Genomic DNA, 14,056 nt, shown 5'->3' on the forward strand with positions numbered 1-14,056 from the left:
CAACTCATTTCAGCCTGCCAGGGCATATTAGGGCTGTGAGTGGTGAGGAGACAGGCTTGGGCATGGGGAGGGAGGAGGGATGGGGAGGGGTAAGATGGGACGCCGCTTCTGTTTAATCAGTCATCAGGGCCCAGGGGACCTCTGCAGTCCTTCAACTGACCCTTCATCTCCTCCTCCATCTCTCCTTCCTCTCCTCTCTCCTCCATCTACTTATCGCTTCTGTCCTCCATTTTTACCTTCATCACAAGTGACACACACACCAAACAGGCCCTTCCGACAGCCACACCGATAGCCACACCAATCTTGACATGGTTCAGGGGTTTGTTGGTACAGAACGTTCACCAGACAGAAAGATAAGGATTCTGGGATGTGAACCCTGACCTCCTGTCAGCAGCAGGTTACCACAGGGACGGCACACAGATTACTGGGTTCTTATCTACTGCAGGAATGTAAACACACAACACACACAAGACCTTTCCACACACACACACACTCCTCCCCATGGGGCCTTAGCGAACTGTACCAGATGTCTAACGTGAGTGATGTTTAGCTTGCTACTGTATAACCATGAATGTTGCTCCTGACAACTAAACAGACCTGGTGGATAAACTGTGGCGTGTTGAGTCTGCTTGACTAACGACACACATTATATTTCTGTCTTGAAGCATATGTACTGGTCATCAACACATCAACTCCTTATTAAAAAAAAAATGTTTTATTGTCACACACACCGGATAGGTGCAGTGAAATGTGTTGCTTTACAGGGTCAGCCATAGTAGTACAGCGCCCCTGGAGCAAATTAGGGTTAAGTGCCTGGCTCAAGGGCACATCGACAGATTTTTCACCTTGTCGGCTCAGGTATTCGAACCAACGACCTTTCCACTCTACCGCTAGGCTACCTGTACCCTTAACACAATATCTTACTGTGGAGCTCAGTTGTCAAACATGTAAAGTAGTCAAAAGTCTGGACACACCTACTCATCCAAGGGTTTTTCTTTATTTTTACTATTTATTTTTACTATTTTTACTAATAATAGTGAAGACATCAAAACTATGAAATAACACATATGGAATCATGTAGTAACCAAAAAAGTGTTAATCAAATCAAAATCTATTTTATATTTGAGAGTCTTCAAATAGCCACCCTTTGCCTTGATGACAGCTTTGCACACTCTTGGCATTCTCTCAACCTGCTTCATGAGGAATGCTTTTTCCTTGAAGGAGTTCCTACATATGCTGAGCACTTGTTGGCTGCTTTTCCTTCACTCTGCGGTCCAACTCATCCCAACACATCCATTGGTGTTATTTCATAGTTGTGATGTCTTCACTATTATTCTATAATGTAGAACATAGTAAAAATAAAGAAAAACCTTTGATTGAGTAGGTGTGTCCAAACTTTTGACTCTTACTGTATAAGACATGCATAACAGAGTAGCCTCCAGTACAAAGAGTGGAACTGCATGGTTGTGTGTGTGTGTGTACCGTACCTGTCAAAGGAGTGGAACTGCATGGGCAGCATGGGGGAATGGGTCTCTCTCTGTACGGCAAGATCAGGGTAGGGGAGGGGCTCTGGTCCAGGTTCCACCCCCTCTACAGGCCCAGCCACTAAGCTCTTCAGGATTTTTCGTACGTTGATGTTTGATTGGCTGATGGAGGAGATGGAGGAGGTGGTCCTTAGGACCTCCAGGCCAGGCGGCTCCAAGAGGGACTCTTGGCTATGCTTCTCCCCAGAGGAGAGGCTGCCGAGCAGGGAGGACATGGCGTCAGCTCGCCCAGGTCCTGAAGTGTCCAAGTCTGCCCCGTTTAACACACTGGCCATCTGGAGGCAGGGGGGGGGGGTTAGTTTACTTATGTACTCTTGTACCTGTACTCTTCCTGGGTTTATGCACAAATACACATTATAATACAACTCCAATCTACTCTAATAGAGCGAGAAAAGAGAACACAGTCTAGTATCGAGATGGGCAACCTGTTCCTCTCCAATGCCAGAGTCAGTGTGCGGCAGACAGCCTCTCTCTATGTGGAGCTCCTCTACAGGGGTGGGGGGCTCCTTACTTTGGTCAGGGTACGCCAGGGGGGTCTCTGGAACACACGCACGCACGCACACACACACACACAGTCAGGACACAAGGACACTGGGTGGGCTCACACACATAGTGTTCCAGAGCATCAAATATGTGATGCATTGTGGGTTAATTGTGATTGCCTGACCGATCTACAAATAATAATGAGTAGTCATTTAAGATGCAAGGTGAGTCGTAGATCAGCCAGTTGGCAGTTGCTGATTGCAATGCAGTTGATGTCGAACAAGCTCTCCCCATCTAACTTCCTCGTTTATCCTCTTCTAACTTCCATCCCAGATAGACAGACATCTGAAACTCTCTTCCTGGTGATATTATTTATGATGGCGGTGAAGTGTCCTTCCCAGAAGCCTCTCTGATCCCATCCTCCTGGCTGATTGACTGGCTAATGGACAACGACAGACGGCTGGCAATAGAACAAGCCTCACAATGCCCCAAACCCTCAGCATCTCTCTGTTTTTCTCTCTTTCTTTTACGCTCTCTCTCAATCTATCTCTCTATGTCTTGCTTGCTCTCTCTCAGTCTGTGCCCAGTGGGATGTTACTGTTCATACCACAGAGACCAGGGCTGCATGTACAACTTTCCTACACCCACGCTCCCTTCCCCTCTCCCATTTCCCCTCTCCACTTCCATTCCTGTTTCCATGTTTAATTCTGCACAGTGCAATTAGTGGATCACATGAATTAATCAGGGAGCTGAGAGGATGGGAGTTGAATAACAAAAGCATGCACCTGTGCTGGTAGATGAGTTGATCTCGTGGCGAATGCTGTATGCTGATTGGCTGATCATCCTGTTGGTCTCTCTCTGTGGTTCCAGGATGTCCCTGTACTTTGACACCATGAGGACAGAGATGAAGTAGACCACCGCTAGGGCCAAGAACTGGGCCTGCTTGCTGTCATCCTGGTGGGGACACATATACATGTTACACAATCATACACACACAAACATGTTACACACGCACCAGCACACACACACACACACAGTCATACTCACCACATCCCGGAACACGACAGCTCTCAGACGATTGATATCAACGTCCTGTAGAAGTCTGTCAGGGTCCTGGATGGGAGAAAGTTACTGAGACATTTTCTGCTGTAGGAGATCTAAAGTGAGGAGACTAAGGGAGTCTGACATCATAGCGGCCGTGTAACAATCTGTTTACTTAGCCGCTATCGTAGCATCCATATTACATTGCGTGTCACACTTAATGATCTTCCACACACCCCCCACTTATAGTTCCAGTACGTCCGGTGTCACAGCCACCCATCAACTGTACCATTATTGCCAACTTAATATGTATTTTTTAATTATGAGGTTAGGTGAGGACCTACCTTGTTGGCAGATGCTGCACCATACAGGTTGTCCTGGCTTTTACTGTTGGTCCCTCTGTCCCTCTGTCTCTGTCTAACATCCAGACAGTTCCTCACTGCTACACAACACACTGGGAGGAGAGACAGACAGACAGACAGGGTATCAGAAGCTGCATCTTGAAACGCATTATTATTTTTTATTTTTTTTAAACCTTTATTTAACTAGGCAAGTCAGTTCAGAACAAATTCTTATTTACAATGACGGCCTAGGAACAGTGGGTTAACTGCCTTGTTCAGGGGCAGAATGACAGATTTTTACCTTGTCAGCTCAGGGATTCAATCTAGTAACCTTTCGGTTACTGGCCCAACGCTCTAACCACTAGGCTACCTGCTTGTCTGATCACTGTTAGTTCCAAGCTACCAGGCCAGAGTCATGGTGAAACAAACAGCCAGACAAATTTCACACTACAGATGATGATAGTGAGAGTGTGTGTGTGTGTGTGTGTGTGTGTGTGTGTGTGTGTGTGTGTGTGTGTGTGTGTGTGTGTGTGTGTGTGTGTGTGTGTGTGTGTGTGTGTGTGTGTGTGTGTGTGTGTGTGTGTGTGTGTGTGTGTGTGTGTGTGTGTGTGTGGAAAATTCTCCCTCGTCGACAAAGTCTATTTTAGGCTTAGGGGTTAGGTTTAGGGTTATAGTTACAATTAGGGTTAGAATCATGGTTGGGGGTTAGGTTTAGGGGTTAAGGATAGGGCTAGGGTTGAGGTTAGGTTTAGGGTTAGGGTTAGGGAAAATAGGATTTTGAATGGAAATAAATATTAGGTCTCCACCGGTATAGTAAAACATAAGCTGTGTGTTCCAAATCAAATCAAACTTTAAGTGTAGACCTTACCGGTGGGGACCTAAATGCTTACTTCCAAGCCCTTAACCAACAGTACAGTTCAAGAAAGAGTTAAGAAAATGTTTATATACAGGGGGCACCGGTACCGAGTCAGTGTGCGGGGGTACAGGTTAGTTGAGGTAATTTGTACATGTAGGTGGAGGTGAAGTGACTATGCATAGATAATAAACAGCGAGTAGCAGCAGTGTACAAAAGGGAGAGGGGGTAAATGTAATTTGTCCGGTGGAGATTTTATTAATTGTTCAGCAGTCTTATGGCTTGGGGGTAGAAGCTGTTGAGGAGCTTTTTGGTCCTAGACTTGGTGCCCCGGTACCGCTTGCCATGTGGTAGCAGAGAAAACAGTCTCTGACAATTTTATGGGCTTTCCTCTGACACCGCCTATTGTATAGGTCCTGGATGGCAGGGAGCTTGGCCCCAGTGATGTACTGGGCTGTTCGCACTACCCTCTGTAGCGCCTTCCGGTCAGATGCCGAGCAGTTGCCATACCAGGCGGTGATGCAACCAGTCAGGATGCTCTCGATGGTGCAGACGTAGAACCTTTTGAGGATCTGGGGACCCATGGCAAATCTTTTCAGTCCCCTGATGGGGAAAAGGTTTTGTCGTGCCCTCTTCACGACTGTCTTGGAATGTTTGGACCATGATAGTTCGTTGGTGATGTGGACGCCAAGGAACTTGAAACTCTTGACCCGCTCCACTACAGCCCCGTCGATGTTAATGGCGGCCTGTTCGGCCCGCCTTTTCCTGTAGTCCACGATCAGCTCCTATGTGTGTGCGTACGCGTGTGTGGTGAGCGTTAATTTGTTCTGAGTTACTTCAGAGCTAGCTTCAAAAGTCTGGCCTTTACACAGACAAGCTACCTGACTGAACTACCAACCACTACAGCAGACACACACCATTTATGAAAATCATGACTCACCAAAGCACATTTATTATCTAATAGCAGTGCATTTAGAAAATGAATTAGCTAGGTTGACCACATCAAAGAATTTCATGGAATACTGGAATTATTGAAATGATAGTGAAATGATTTTACCACGGCATTTACTGATATCATGAATCATCGAACATGACAGTTAATGTGTGTGACAAGCTCACGCGCACGCAGGCACACACAGACTCTTACCCAGTCGAAGACACTGTCTCATCAGGCCTCCAGAGGACATGTTCTTCTCAGCCTCTATCTCAGAGAAGTTGAGTGAGCTGGCGAACACCAGAACGTCCACCATGGCCATCAGACGGGACAGGAAGGACACAGCCGTCTCTGAAGACATGCCCTGGGTCGCCTCGATGTTCTCCAACTCAGCCTGCTCACAACGCAGGGGTTCAGGGGACAGGGGATGGGGAAGAGGGGACAATCATATACACTCAAGACACAGAAATACTAAATATTGTACCTGAGAGAATAACTGTTTAGAAAGAAAATAAAACTTACAGCATATGCACTAACCTGGGTACTCTGGCCATGCACACAAACAAACAGAAGAAAAAATCACAACAGATGATTCAAATCAACAGATCCAATCAGCAGGTAAAGCACATACAATCCTTAACACACATAAGCAAAACACACAGAGGAAACCATCACCAACTTAAACGACTCTGACAAAGTAAAATTCTCATTAGCAGAATGAAGCTGAGCAAATGAAAACGGCTACAATCAATAAAGACAATCAACTAGTCCTATTTCTGAGACCGATCATTAATTAAGACATAAACATGCAGTTCCTAATAGCCACCACTAGATAGTAGTGTGGCACCACAGAGAGGCTGAATGGCTTACAGAAGGAGAGGTGGCAGAGAAGCTGACTGACTGATTTACAGAAGGAGAGGTGGTAGAAAGTGACTGACTGACTTACAGACGGACAGGTAGTAGAAAGTGACTGACTGACTTACAGGAGAACAGGTAGTAGAAAGACTGACTGAATGACTTACAGAAGGAGAGGTGGCAGCGGAGAGCAGAGGAAGGATCCCTCCACAGGCGATGATGATGTTGTCTACCATCTGAGAGAGGAGGTGGATGGTGTTGTGGACAAAGATGATGTTCTCATTGCTGTTGACAAAATCCATGACGGATTTGGTTGAATGGCTGCAGGGAGGCAGAAAGAGAGAGGGAGAGAACTGGATTACAGTTAATTTAATTAGGATGCAGTAGCATGTCACACAATGTTAAGCATAGGTCAGGTCTTAGGTCAGGTCAGGGATACGTGGTGAATAATCAGCCACAGTAAGGCTAGTTAGAAACCCTGGCTGCAGGATATACTGTAACTCTTGTTTTACTCTCAATTAATGTGATATTCGGATGTCTGACCTAACTTAGTTGAATGCACTGACTGTAAGAGCATCTGCTAAATGATCAAAATGTTAATGTAACATTCTACTGCATGTCCTTTGTGGAAGCCCAAAGTGGTCAGAAATAGTGCACTACAGAGGGGCATTGGGCTTTGATACAAAGTAGTGCACTACATATGGACTATGGTGTGATTAGGGACATGTCCTCAATATCTCGGTCCCCTCACCTCCTCCAGATGTGGACGTCTGTCTCCAGGGCCAACAGCAGGTCGGTGAGGAGGCGCTGGTGCATGGGCGACCATTTGAACTCTGGGATGCGGAACATGGTGGTGCGAGGGCCAGGGCTGAACTGGCGGCGCTGCTCCTCTGTCATGGGCATCCCTCTGAAGCCCAGGTCCACACGCAGGTCACGCTCTAACTGGGCTGCTGTACGACTATGAAGGGACTGACACACACACATTAGACACACACACACACAGACACACACACACACACACAAAACTGTAATTCACAGTGTATAAAGCAGTGTGTAAATTAAAATGAGTCATTACATAACAGCAGAGACTCTATTAATAGTATTTTAGTCCTCTGTCCTCCTCCTCTCATCCTTCCTTGCATCAGACTCACTAACAGGAGGGAGAGAGGAGGGACAAAGGGAAGTGGGAGAGAGGAGAGGAGGAAGAGAGGACAAGAGGGAGGGAGGTCTTGCAACTTAACTAACCTGTGTAGTAGCAGTGGTCTGTATCTTCTTAACCTCCTTTCCTTCGTCTGACCTCTCTGTGTCTGAGGTGTTCCTGACTGCATCTGACCCACTACCTTTCCCACCAGCCAAGGGCTCGCACGCCTCCGACAACCCAGACCCTCCAGCCCTAGCTCCAACCCTGGTCTCTGTGAACTCTGACCCCTTAGAGCAGGCCTCTTCCCTGGGCATGGAGGTGACGTCACCCAGGGTGGTCTGGAGCTTCAACCTCTCCTCCTCCAGGATGCTGCTGATCGGACCACCAGGACTGACCGTGCCGACCATGCCAACGGTCCCCAGCTCAGAGCTGCCAGTCATGTGGTCCAGCAGGCCCAGGTCATGGCTGTGGCCCAGGGGCAAAGGGGACTCGGGGTCTGGATCAGGGTTAGAACCAGGACTTGGCAGGACCAGGGGCTCTTCCTGTTGAGTTCAGTTCTGTTTAGTTAACTTGCACATAACAAAACACAAGCAGAAGAAAATAAAGATGAACTAACCTGGCCAAACAGGAAGCTGCTGTTGCTTGGGAGACTGTCCTTGTCGTCATCAGCAAGGGTGATGAGGGGACCAGTGTTGTGGTTGTCGGGCGCGACGGCGACAGTTGCGTTAGGGACCAGTACTCCACTTGCAGCGCTGCTGCTCAGCTTCTCTACAGCAGCACAGTAAACGTTGTCCAATAGGGAGTCCACCTGGACCAACGTCCCGCCCCTGTCCTCAGAGACAACACCCCCAGCCACACCCACTGTCACGCCCAGCGGCTCTGGAGACAGGTCCAGGTCATCCAGCTTCACCTCTGTGGCTTCCACCTGGGGAGAGGGAGGGATTGATTGATTAACTGACTGACTGATTGATTTTAAGAGTCTACTTGCAAGAACTGTGATATGTGGTGTTTTTTTCCAACTAAACTTAGTTGAATGCACTGACTGGAAGTTGCTCTGGATAAGAGCATCTGCTAAATTCATCACCTGTAAAAACTATGAAAACAGATGGAGACACCATACCTTTTCAGCCTTGATGTCCACCAACAGGTCATGAACCTCCACTCTGACCCCTGACCCCGTCCTCCCAGGCCCCCCGAGCCCCCCCTCCTCCCTTGTCTTCCCCTCTGACAGTGTGTTCCGGGGGTGGCCGGGGGTCTCGGGGTAGTCGGCCTCGCTCTCCGGGGTCTGTGTCTGGGAGTCTATCTCTCTGATCTCCATGTTCCCCTGGATGCCCCCGGCCTGGAGGTCCTGCAGGCCTGAGATGGTGCTGACCAGACCCTTCCTCCCCTTCTTAATGTTCTCCTCTTCCTGACGCTGGTAGTCCTCATACATCTTAGCCAGGTACTCCTTATGGGCCTCGTATGTTACCTACAGTATAGAACAAACATTATCAATAATATTATCTAGAATGAATCACCTATAACTAATAATCAAGCTCATCTCAGCCAGGTACTCCATATGTGCCTCGTGTAGGTTACCATATAGAGAGGGAGAGACATGATCAATAACTTCATCAAAAGTAGTGCACTATATGCCATTTGGGACGCAGACAGCCACTGAGTCTTACCTTGGAGTGAGCGATGGAGAGTGTATCCACCCAGACCCTCCAACCTCCCCACTCATACTTGATGGCATGGTAGAGCAGGATCCTGAAGAGGCTATAGACCATCTCCATCATCTTCTGTTCCTCTGGGTTTTTAGGGTTGATATAGCCCAGACTGAACATCCAGTCCTGCCATACTGAACACTGCAGCAGACACCTAGAACAATAATATATACTACTACTAACTATGTAATAGTATGTGTGTGTGTGTGTGTGTGTGTGTGTGTGTGTGTGTGTGTGTGTGTGTGTGTGTGTGTGTGTGTGTGTGTGTGTGTGTGCATGTCCATGCGTGTCCTCACCGTCGGTTTTCGCGGCTGTTGCTGAACAGTTTGATCATGTCTGAGAGGAAGAGACGTCGAACCTCCATCAGCTCAACACTGGGGGACGAGCTCTTCAACAGGGTCGCTACTACCTTAAGGATCACTGGAACACACACACACACACACACACACACACACACACACACACACACACACACACACACACACACACACACACACACACACACACACACACACACACACACACACACACACACACACACACACACACACACACACACACACACACACACACACACACACACACACACACAACTTTGCTAAGTCTGCACTTTAAAGAAAGTTTGACTTGACTACAATAACATTCAGAGGGATAGCAGACAGACTTACTGGGGTTCTGTATCTTGATTGTAGAGTCTGGTTCAGGGTGGGGTTTGTGGACGACCTGGGTACACACCTGCTCTGTCAGGATCTGATGGGAAGAACACAGACAATCAATAAATAGGGAATAGGGTGTCATTTGGGATGTACCAAGGTAGTCTCTGCTTCTAACAGGACAGTGGGGTGGACATAATGAGGTTATAGGAGATTATCAGCACGAGGCTATAACCATCCCTGACCCCACTGCCACAAGATCTACAGGTCACGGATTGGCCTGTTCAGCCATCTCAGGACCCATGGCCAGCCAGACCCACAACGCAACCTGGAGCCGTGACACCTGGAGGGAAATCATACTTGACTACGAGAGATCCCTGAAGAAGAAGTGTGTGTGTGTGTGTAGTTATAGAGAAGTTAGAGAGAAGAATGTACCTCGTACAGCGCGTTGTAGATGGTCACTGACACAGTATTAGTGTGAAGCATCAGCCTCTCCCCCAAGAGAGTGAAGAGACTGTGTGTGTGCATGATCTCAACCTTCCTTCTGTGGACAGACACACACACACACAGTAACCCTGTTAGAAGTCCCTGGATGACAGATTTACGCTTCAGACAATACTTATTTTAAGAGAAGAAGAGAAGAGGGGAGAACAGAAGAAGAGAAGAAGGGAGAAGAGAAGAGGGGAGAACAGAAGAGGGGAGAAGAGAAGAAGATAATGTCTTTCATAGAATCAGACCTCTCTTGGGGACAGTCTTTCATGGAGGGAGGGAGGGAGGGAGGGAGGGAGGGAGGGAGGGAGGGAGGGAGGGAGGGAGGGAGGGAGGGAGGGAGGGAGGGAGGGAGGGAGGGAGGGAGGGATAATAACTCACTTGTGTCCCAGGTGTTTGAGAAAGTATCCTAGGACTTTGAGGGACTGGACTCTGATGCTCTCAGTCTTCGAGGCCAGCAGCTTGTACATCACCCTGGAACAGGACAGGAGACATATGAGTCACATGTAGACATTATAATGATTGTGTCCCCTATGGGCTCTGGTCATAGTGCACTATAAAGGGAATGGAGTGGTGGGACGCAGACAATGAAACCAGGCTGAACTAGTCGGGTGTGCAGGGAAAGACCTCCCTGTCTGTGCTGAGAGTCTGTGTGTCGGAGTGACGACTAAATTATTTTCCTGATCAAAACTGAGTCATTCCATTTCCTGCAGTGAAGATTCTGAGAACTCAGGAGTCAGGGGCTGATATACATGTATATTTCATAGAATACACAGGGCATACAGTATGTTTGATCATCAGTGTCTGAAATAAAAATGAATATGTTAATATCATAACATTTCTATGTAGATTTCTTCTTACAGAATATGTGAATTATTCAACAGGTATCATGTAGATTCACAACACTGGCTCCAGTGTTAGAGATGTGATGTTATTACATGCATTTTGTGCATCAACAGCAAGGGGGCTTTGTTCCCCAAGGGCTGTGTGTGTGTGTGTGTGTGTGTGTGTGTGTGTGTGTGTGTGTGTGTGTGTGTGTGTGTGTGTGTGTGTGTGTGTGTGTGTGTGTGTGTGTGTGTGTGTGTGTGTGTGTGTGTGTGTGTGTGTGTGTGTGTGTGTGTGCGTGTGTACCGTATGCCGTTCCTCTGGTCGAAAGCTGGAATCATGGAGGCTGGGTGTTCTGACATCAGAGCCACTACCAGCTGAAGAACATCATGGATATTATCATCCTAGAGAGAGAGAGAGAGAGAGAGACAGAGAGAGAGAGAGAGAGAGAGAGAGAGAGAGAGAGAGAGAGAGAGAGAGAGAGAGAGAGACAGGGGAATGGGAAAAAGAAAGAAAGAGAGAGGGAGGGATAGAGAAAGGGAGAGAGAGGGGGGTGAGAGATGGAGAGGGAGAGAGAAAGGGAGACAGGGAGAGAGATAGAGAGATTATAGCTCCATACAGTAGAGCATCATCAATGGACAGATCTCTCAACCCTATACAACTACAGCTCCTGAGTGGTGCAGTGGTCTAAGACACTGCATCTCAGTGCAAGAGTCCCTGGTTCGAAACCAGGCTAAATCACATCCGGCCGTGATTGGGAAGGAGGTGCAAAATTGGCCCAGTGTATTCAGGGTTTGGCCAGGATAGGATGTCATTGTAATGAAGAATTTGTTCTTAACTAACTTGCCAAGTTAAATAATGGTAAAACATGATTTTATTTTTTTAACAGTACAGAACCATGGGGACTTGAAACTCACCTCATGCATGGTTAGCAGGTAGTTCAGGATACTCTGGAGCTCATCCTCCTTCACGCCTCGGTCCTAAGAAATTACACACACGTTCTCACACTGACCAAAGAAACAATGTGTTCCTACTATTAACAGAAACAGATGGGAAACTGCCTTAGATTGCTTAATGATCACTGGCAGGTCTGCTATATACTGTAGCTAACGCCAGAGTGTTTGTATGCCAGTATCCAGGAGATAAACGTAGGCATGAGCTATGCTGTTGACGGATAATAATTCTAATTTTGGAACCAGTTGACAAATGCTGGTTTGTGAAATGACTATAATATTGCAGCACGTTCAGTGTTTGTTCCCCAGTCTCCTGTTGTTGTTAACAGTGATGTAAAGTTTAAACACTTCTGATGAGGAACCAGACTCTCTGCAGGAACAGATTGGAAGTTAATTGCTGTTTGAGCTGTGTGTGTGTGTGTGTGTGTGTGTGTGTGTGTGTGTGTGTGTGTGTGTGTGTGTGTGTGTGTGTGTGTGTGTGTGTGTGTGTGTGTGTGTGTGTGTGTGTGTGTGTGTGTGTGTGTGTGTGTGTGTGTGTGTGTGTGTGTGTGCGTGTGTGTGTGTGTGTGTGTGCGTGTGCGTGTGTGTGTGTGCGTGTGTGTGTGCAGTACCTTGAGGATGAGTTGTTTGAGGAACAGCAACATGAAAGCCCTGAGAGAGATGATCTCCTGCTGGGTGGGCCTTGGACCATCTGAGGACAAACACAGACCGAATCACTGGGATCAGTAACGTGCACACACACATACACACACACACGTCTGATGTTGACTTCACATCTCAGAGACAATCCATCGCTATCAGAAATCTACAGAGCGCAGTACAAGTCACTGCCAAACCCAGATGACTGACCAGATATGAGATATGACACGTTACAGACGGTTGGTTATTGATTACAGCTGCAGCCCAGCACTGCGCTCAGGACTCGGTGGTCCCGTTCTGTGAGCTTGTGTGGCCTACCACTTCGAGGCTGAGCCGTTGATGCTCCTACATGTTTCCACTTCACAATAACAGCACTTACAGTTGACCGGGGCAGCTCTACCAGGGCAGAAATTTGGCACCAACTGACTTGTTGGAAAGGTGGCATCCTATGACGGTGCCACATTGAAAGTTACTGAGCTCTTCAGTAAGGCCATTCTACTGCCAATGTTTGTCTATGGAGATTGCATGGCTGTGTGCTGGATTTTATACATCTGTCAGCAACGGTTGTGGCTGAAATAGCCGAATCCACTCATCTGAAAGGTTGTCAACATACTGTGTTCTACATATAGTGTACGTGGACAGGTTTCTGCCACAGAGAGATCAATAACACCAAGCTTTCATTTACACAAGACATATGAGAATGTATCTCCCAGAGTGAGGATAGTCCTCTGCTGTCAGACACAATGTAACACAACATCTGACTGTCCTGTTTCCCCTCAGAAATCAATGTAACCCTTCAACACAGGCTCCCTCAGCTCCTTGTCAGACTGATTAATAGAAAGCAGTCTGAGAACACAGCACAGGGACAGAACACGTCGCTAGATAACAGCATCCTTAACAACACAGCTGCATCCACATGCTGCATCCAACTTAATCACAACCAATTACATTCATGGACTGTTGATCCTCAGGCTCTCATTGGTTGGTTCAGTCAACCTGCCCCGAGCGTATTGGGCAGGAGGAGGATAAGGTTCACTTTATTGATAAATGATTTATGTTTGTGTTATTAATGCAGAAATCCACTTTCTCCTCCTCGCTACAGTGAGTCAGTGTGACTCGACTGGTAATTAATCCATAGCAATCATGACAGCGTGCTTCCTACACACATCCTATTATAGAGACTTAGGAAATTGAACTAATTTTACTTTCACCCTTGGCTTGGTTCAGATAAAGCAGGCAGTAATAGCTTTGGAAAATATTTCACAGGGTTGATCAATACTCTATGTTTTGTGAGGATACACAGGTTCTCAGCCATGTGCAAGATGAGACAATATTGTTTGTGTCCAAAATGGCACCCTAATCCTTATAGTGCCCTATAGGGCTCTGGTCAAAGTAGTGCACTACGTAGGGAATAGGATGCCATTTGGAATTTAGAAAATATTGTTACGGCTCTTATCCAAATGGATCAGTTCCAGACGCTGGGAGTGTGACCTGAAATTAGAAATGTGACTTCAGAGGATGTGACTACATAAGAGGAGCAGGACCAACAGACTGTGTGTCTAACAGAATAACTCAGAGAGAGACAGAGCAAGAGAGCGA

The 14,056-nt window shown here is 47.2% G+C and overlaps 1 protein-coding gene across 4 annotated transcripts in view; it reads right to left on the reverse strand.

Annotated features, from left to right (window-relative positions):
- Positions 1-14,056, reverse strand: part of LOC139547932 (neurobeachin-like) — a 295,912-nt gene that overhangs the window by 205,313 nt on the left and 76,543 nt on the right. For 3 of the 4 annotated variants that reach the window (XM_071357132.1, XM_071357131.1, XM_071357134.1), the window contains exons 14-33: positions 12,430-12,509; positions 11,783-11,845; positions 11,172-11,269; positions 10,422-10,514; positions 9,987-10,095; positions 9,567-9,648; positions 9,195-9,318; positions 8,860-9,052; positions 8,313-8,660; positions 7,809-8,117; positions 7,297-7,734; positions 6,803-7,020; positions 6,219-6,372; positions 5,719-5,742; positions 5,410-5,590; positions 3,413-3,522; positions 3,075-3,140; positions 2,813-2,981; positions 1,970-2,082; positions 1,488-1,819 (exon numbers count right to left, since the gene is read on the reverse strand). In XM_071357132.1, the coding sequence (XP_071213233.1) occupies positions 1,488-1,819; positions 1,970-2,082; positions 2,813-2,981; positions 3,075-3,140; positions 3,413-3,522; positions 5,410-5,590; positions 5,719-5,742; positions 6,219-6,372; positions 6,803-7,020; positions 7,297-7,734; positions 7,809-8,117; positions 8,313-8,660; positions 8,860-9,052; positions 9,195-9,318; positions 9,567-9,648; positions 9,987-10,095; positions 10,422-10,514; positions 11,172-11,269; positions 11,783-11,845; positions 12,430-12,509 (3,304 nt within the window). The remainder of the gene's footprint in view (positions 1-1,487; positions 1,820-1,969; positions 2,083-2,812; positions 2,982-3,074; positions 3,141-3,412; positions 3,523-5,409; positions 5,591-5,718; positions 5,743-6,218; positions 6,373-6,802; positions 7,021-7,296; positions 7,735-7,808; positions 8,118-8,312; positions 8,661-8,859; positions 9,053-9,194; positions 9,319-9,566; positions 9,649-9,986; positions 10,096-10,421; positions 10,515-11,171; positions 11,270-11,782; positions 11,846-12,429; positions 12,510-14,056) is intronic. The other variant, XM_071357133.1, reaches the window with a different exon arrangement.

The sequence above is a fragment of the Salvelinus alpinus genome, chromosome 21 (assembly GCF_045679555.1).
Source record: "Salvelinus alpinus chromosome 21, SLU_Salpinus.1, whole genome shotgun sequence".
NCBI lineage: Eukaryota > Metazoa > Chordata > Actinopteri > Salmoniformes > Salmonidae > Salvelinus > Salvelinus alpinus.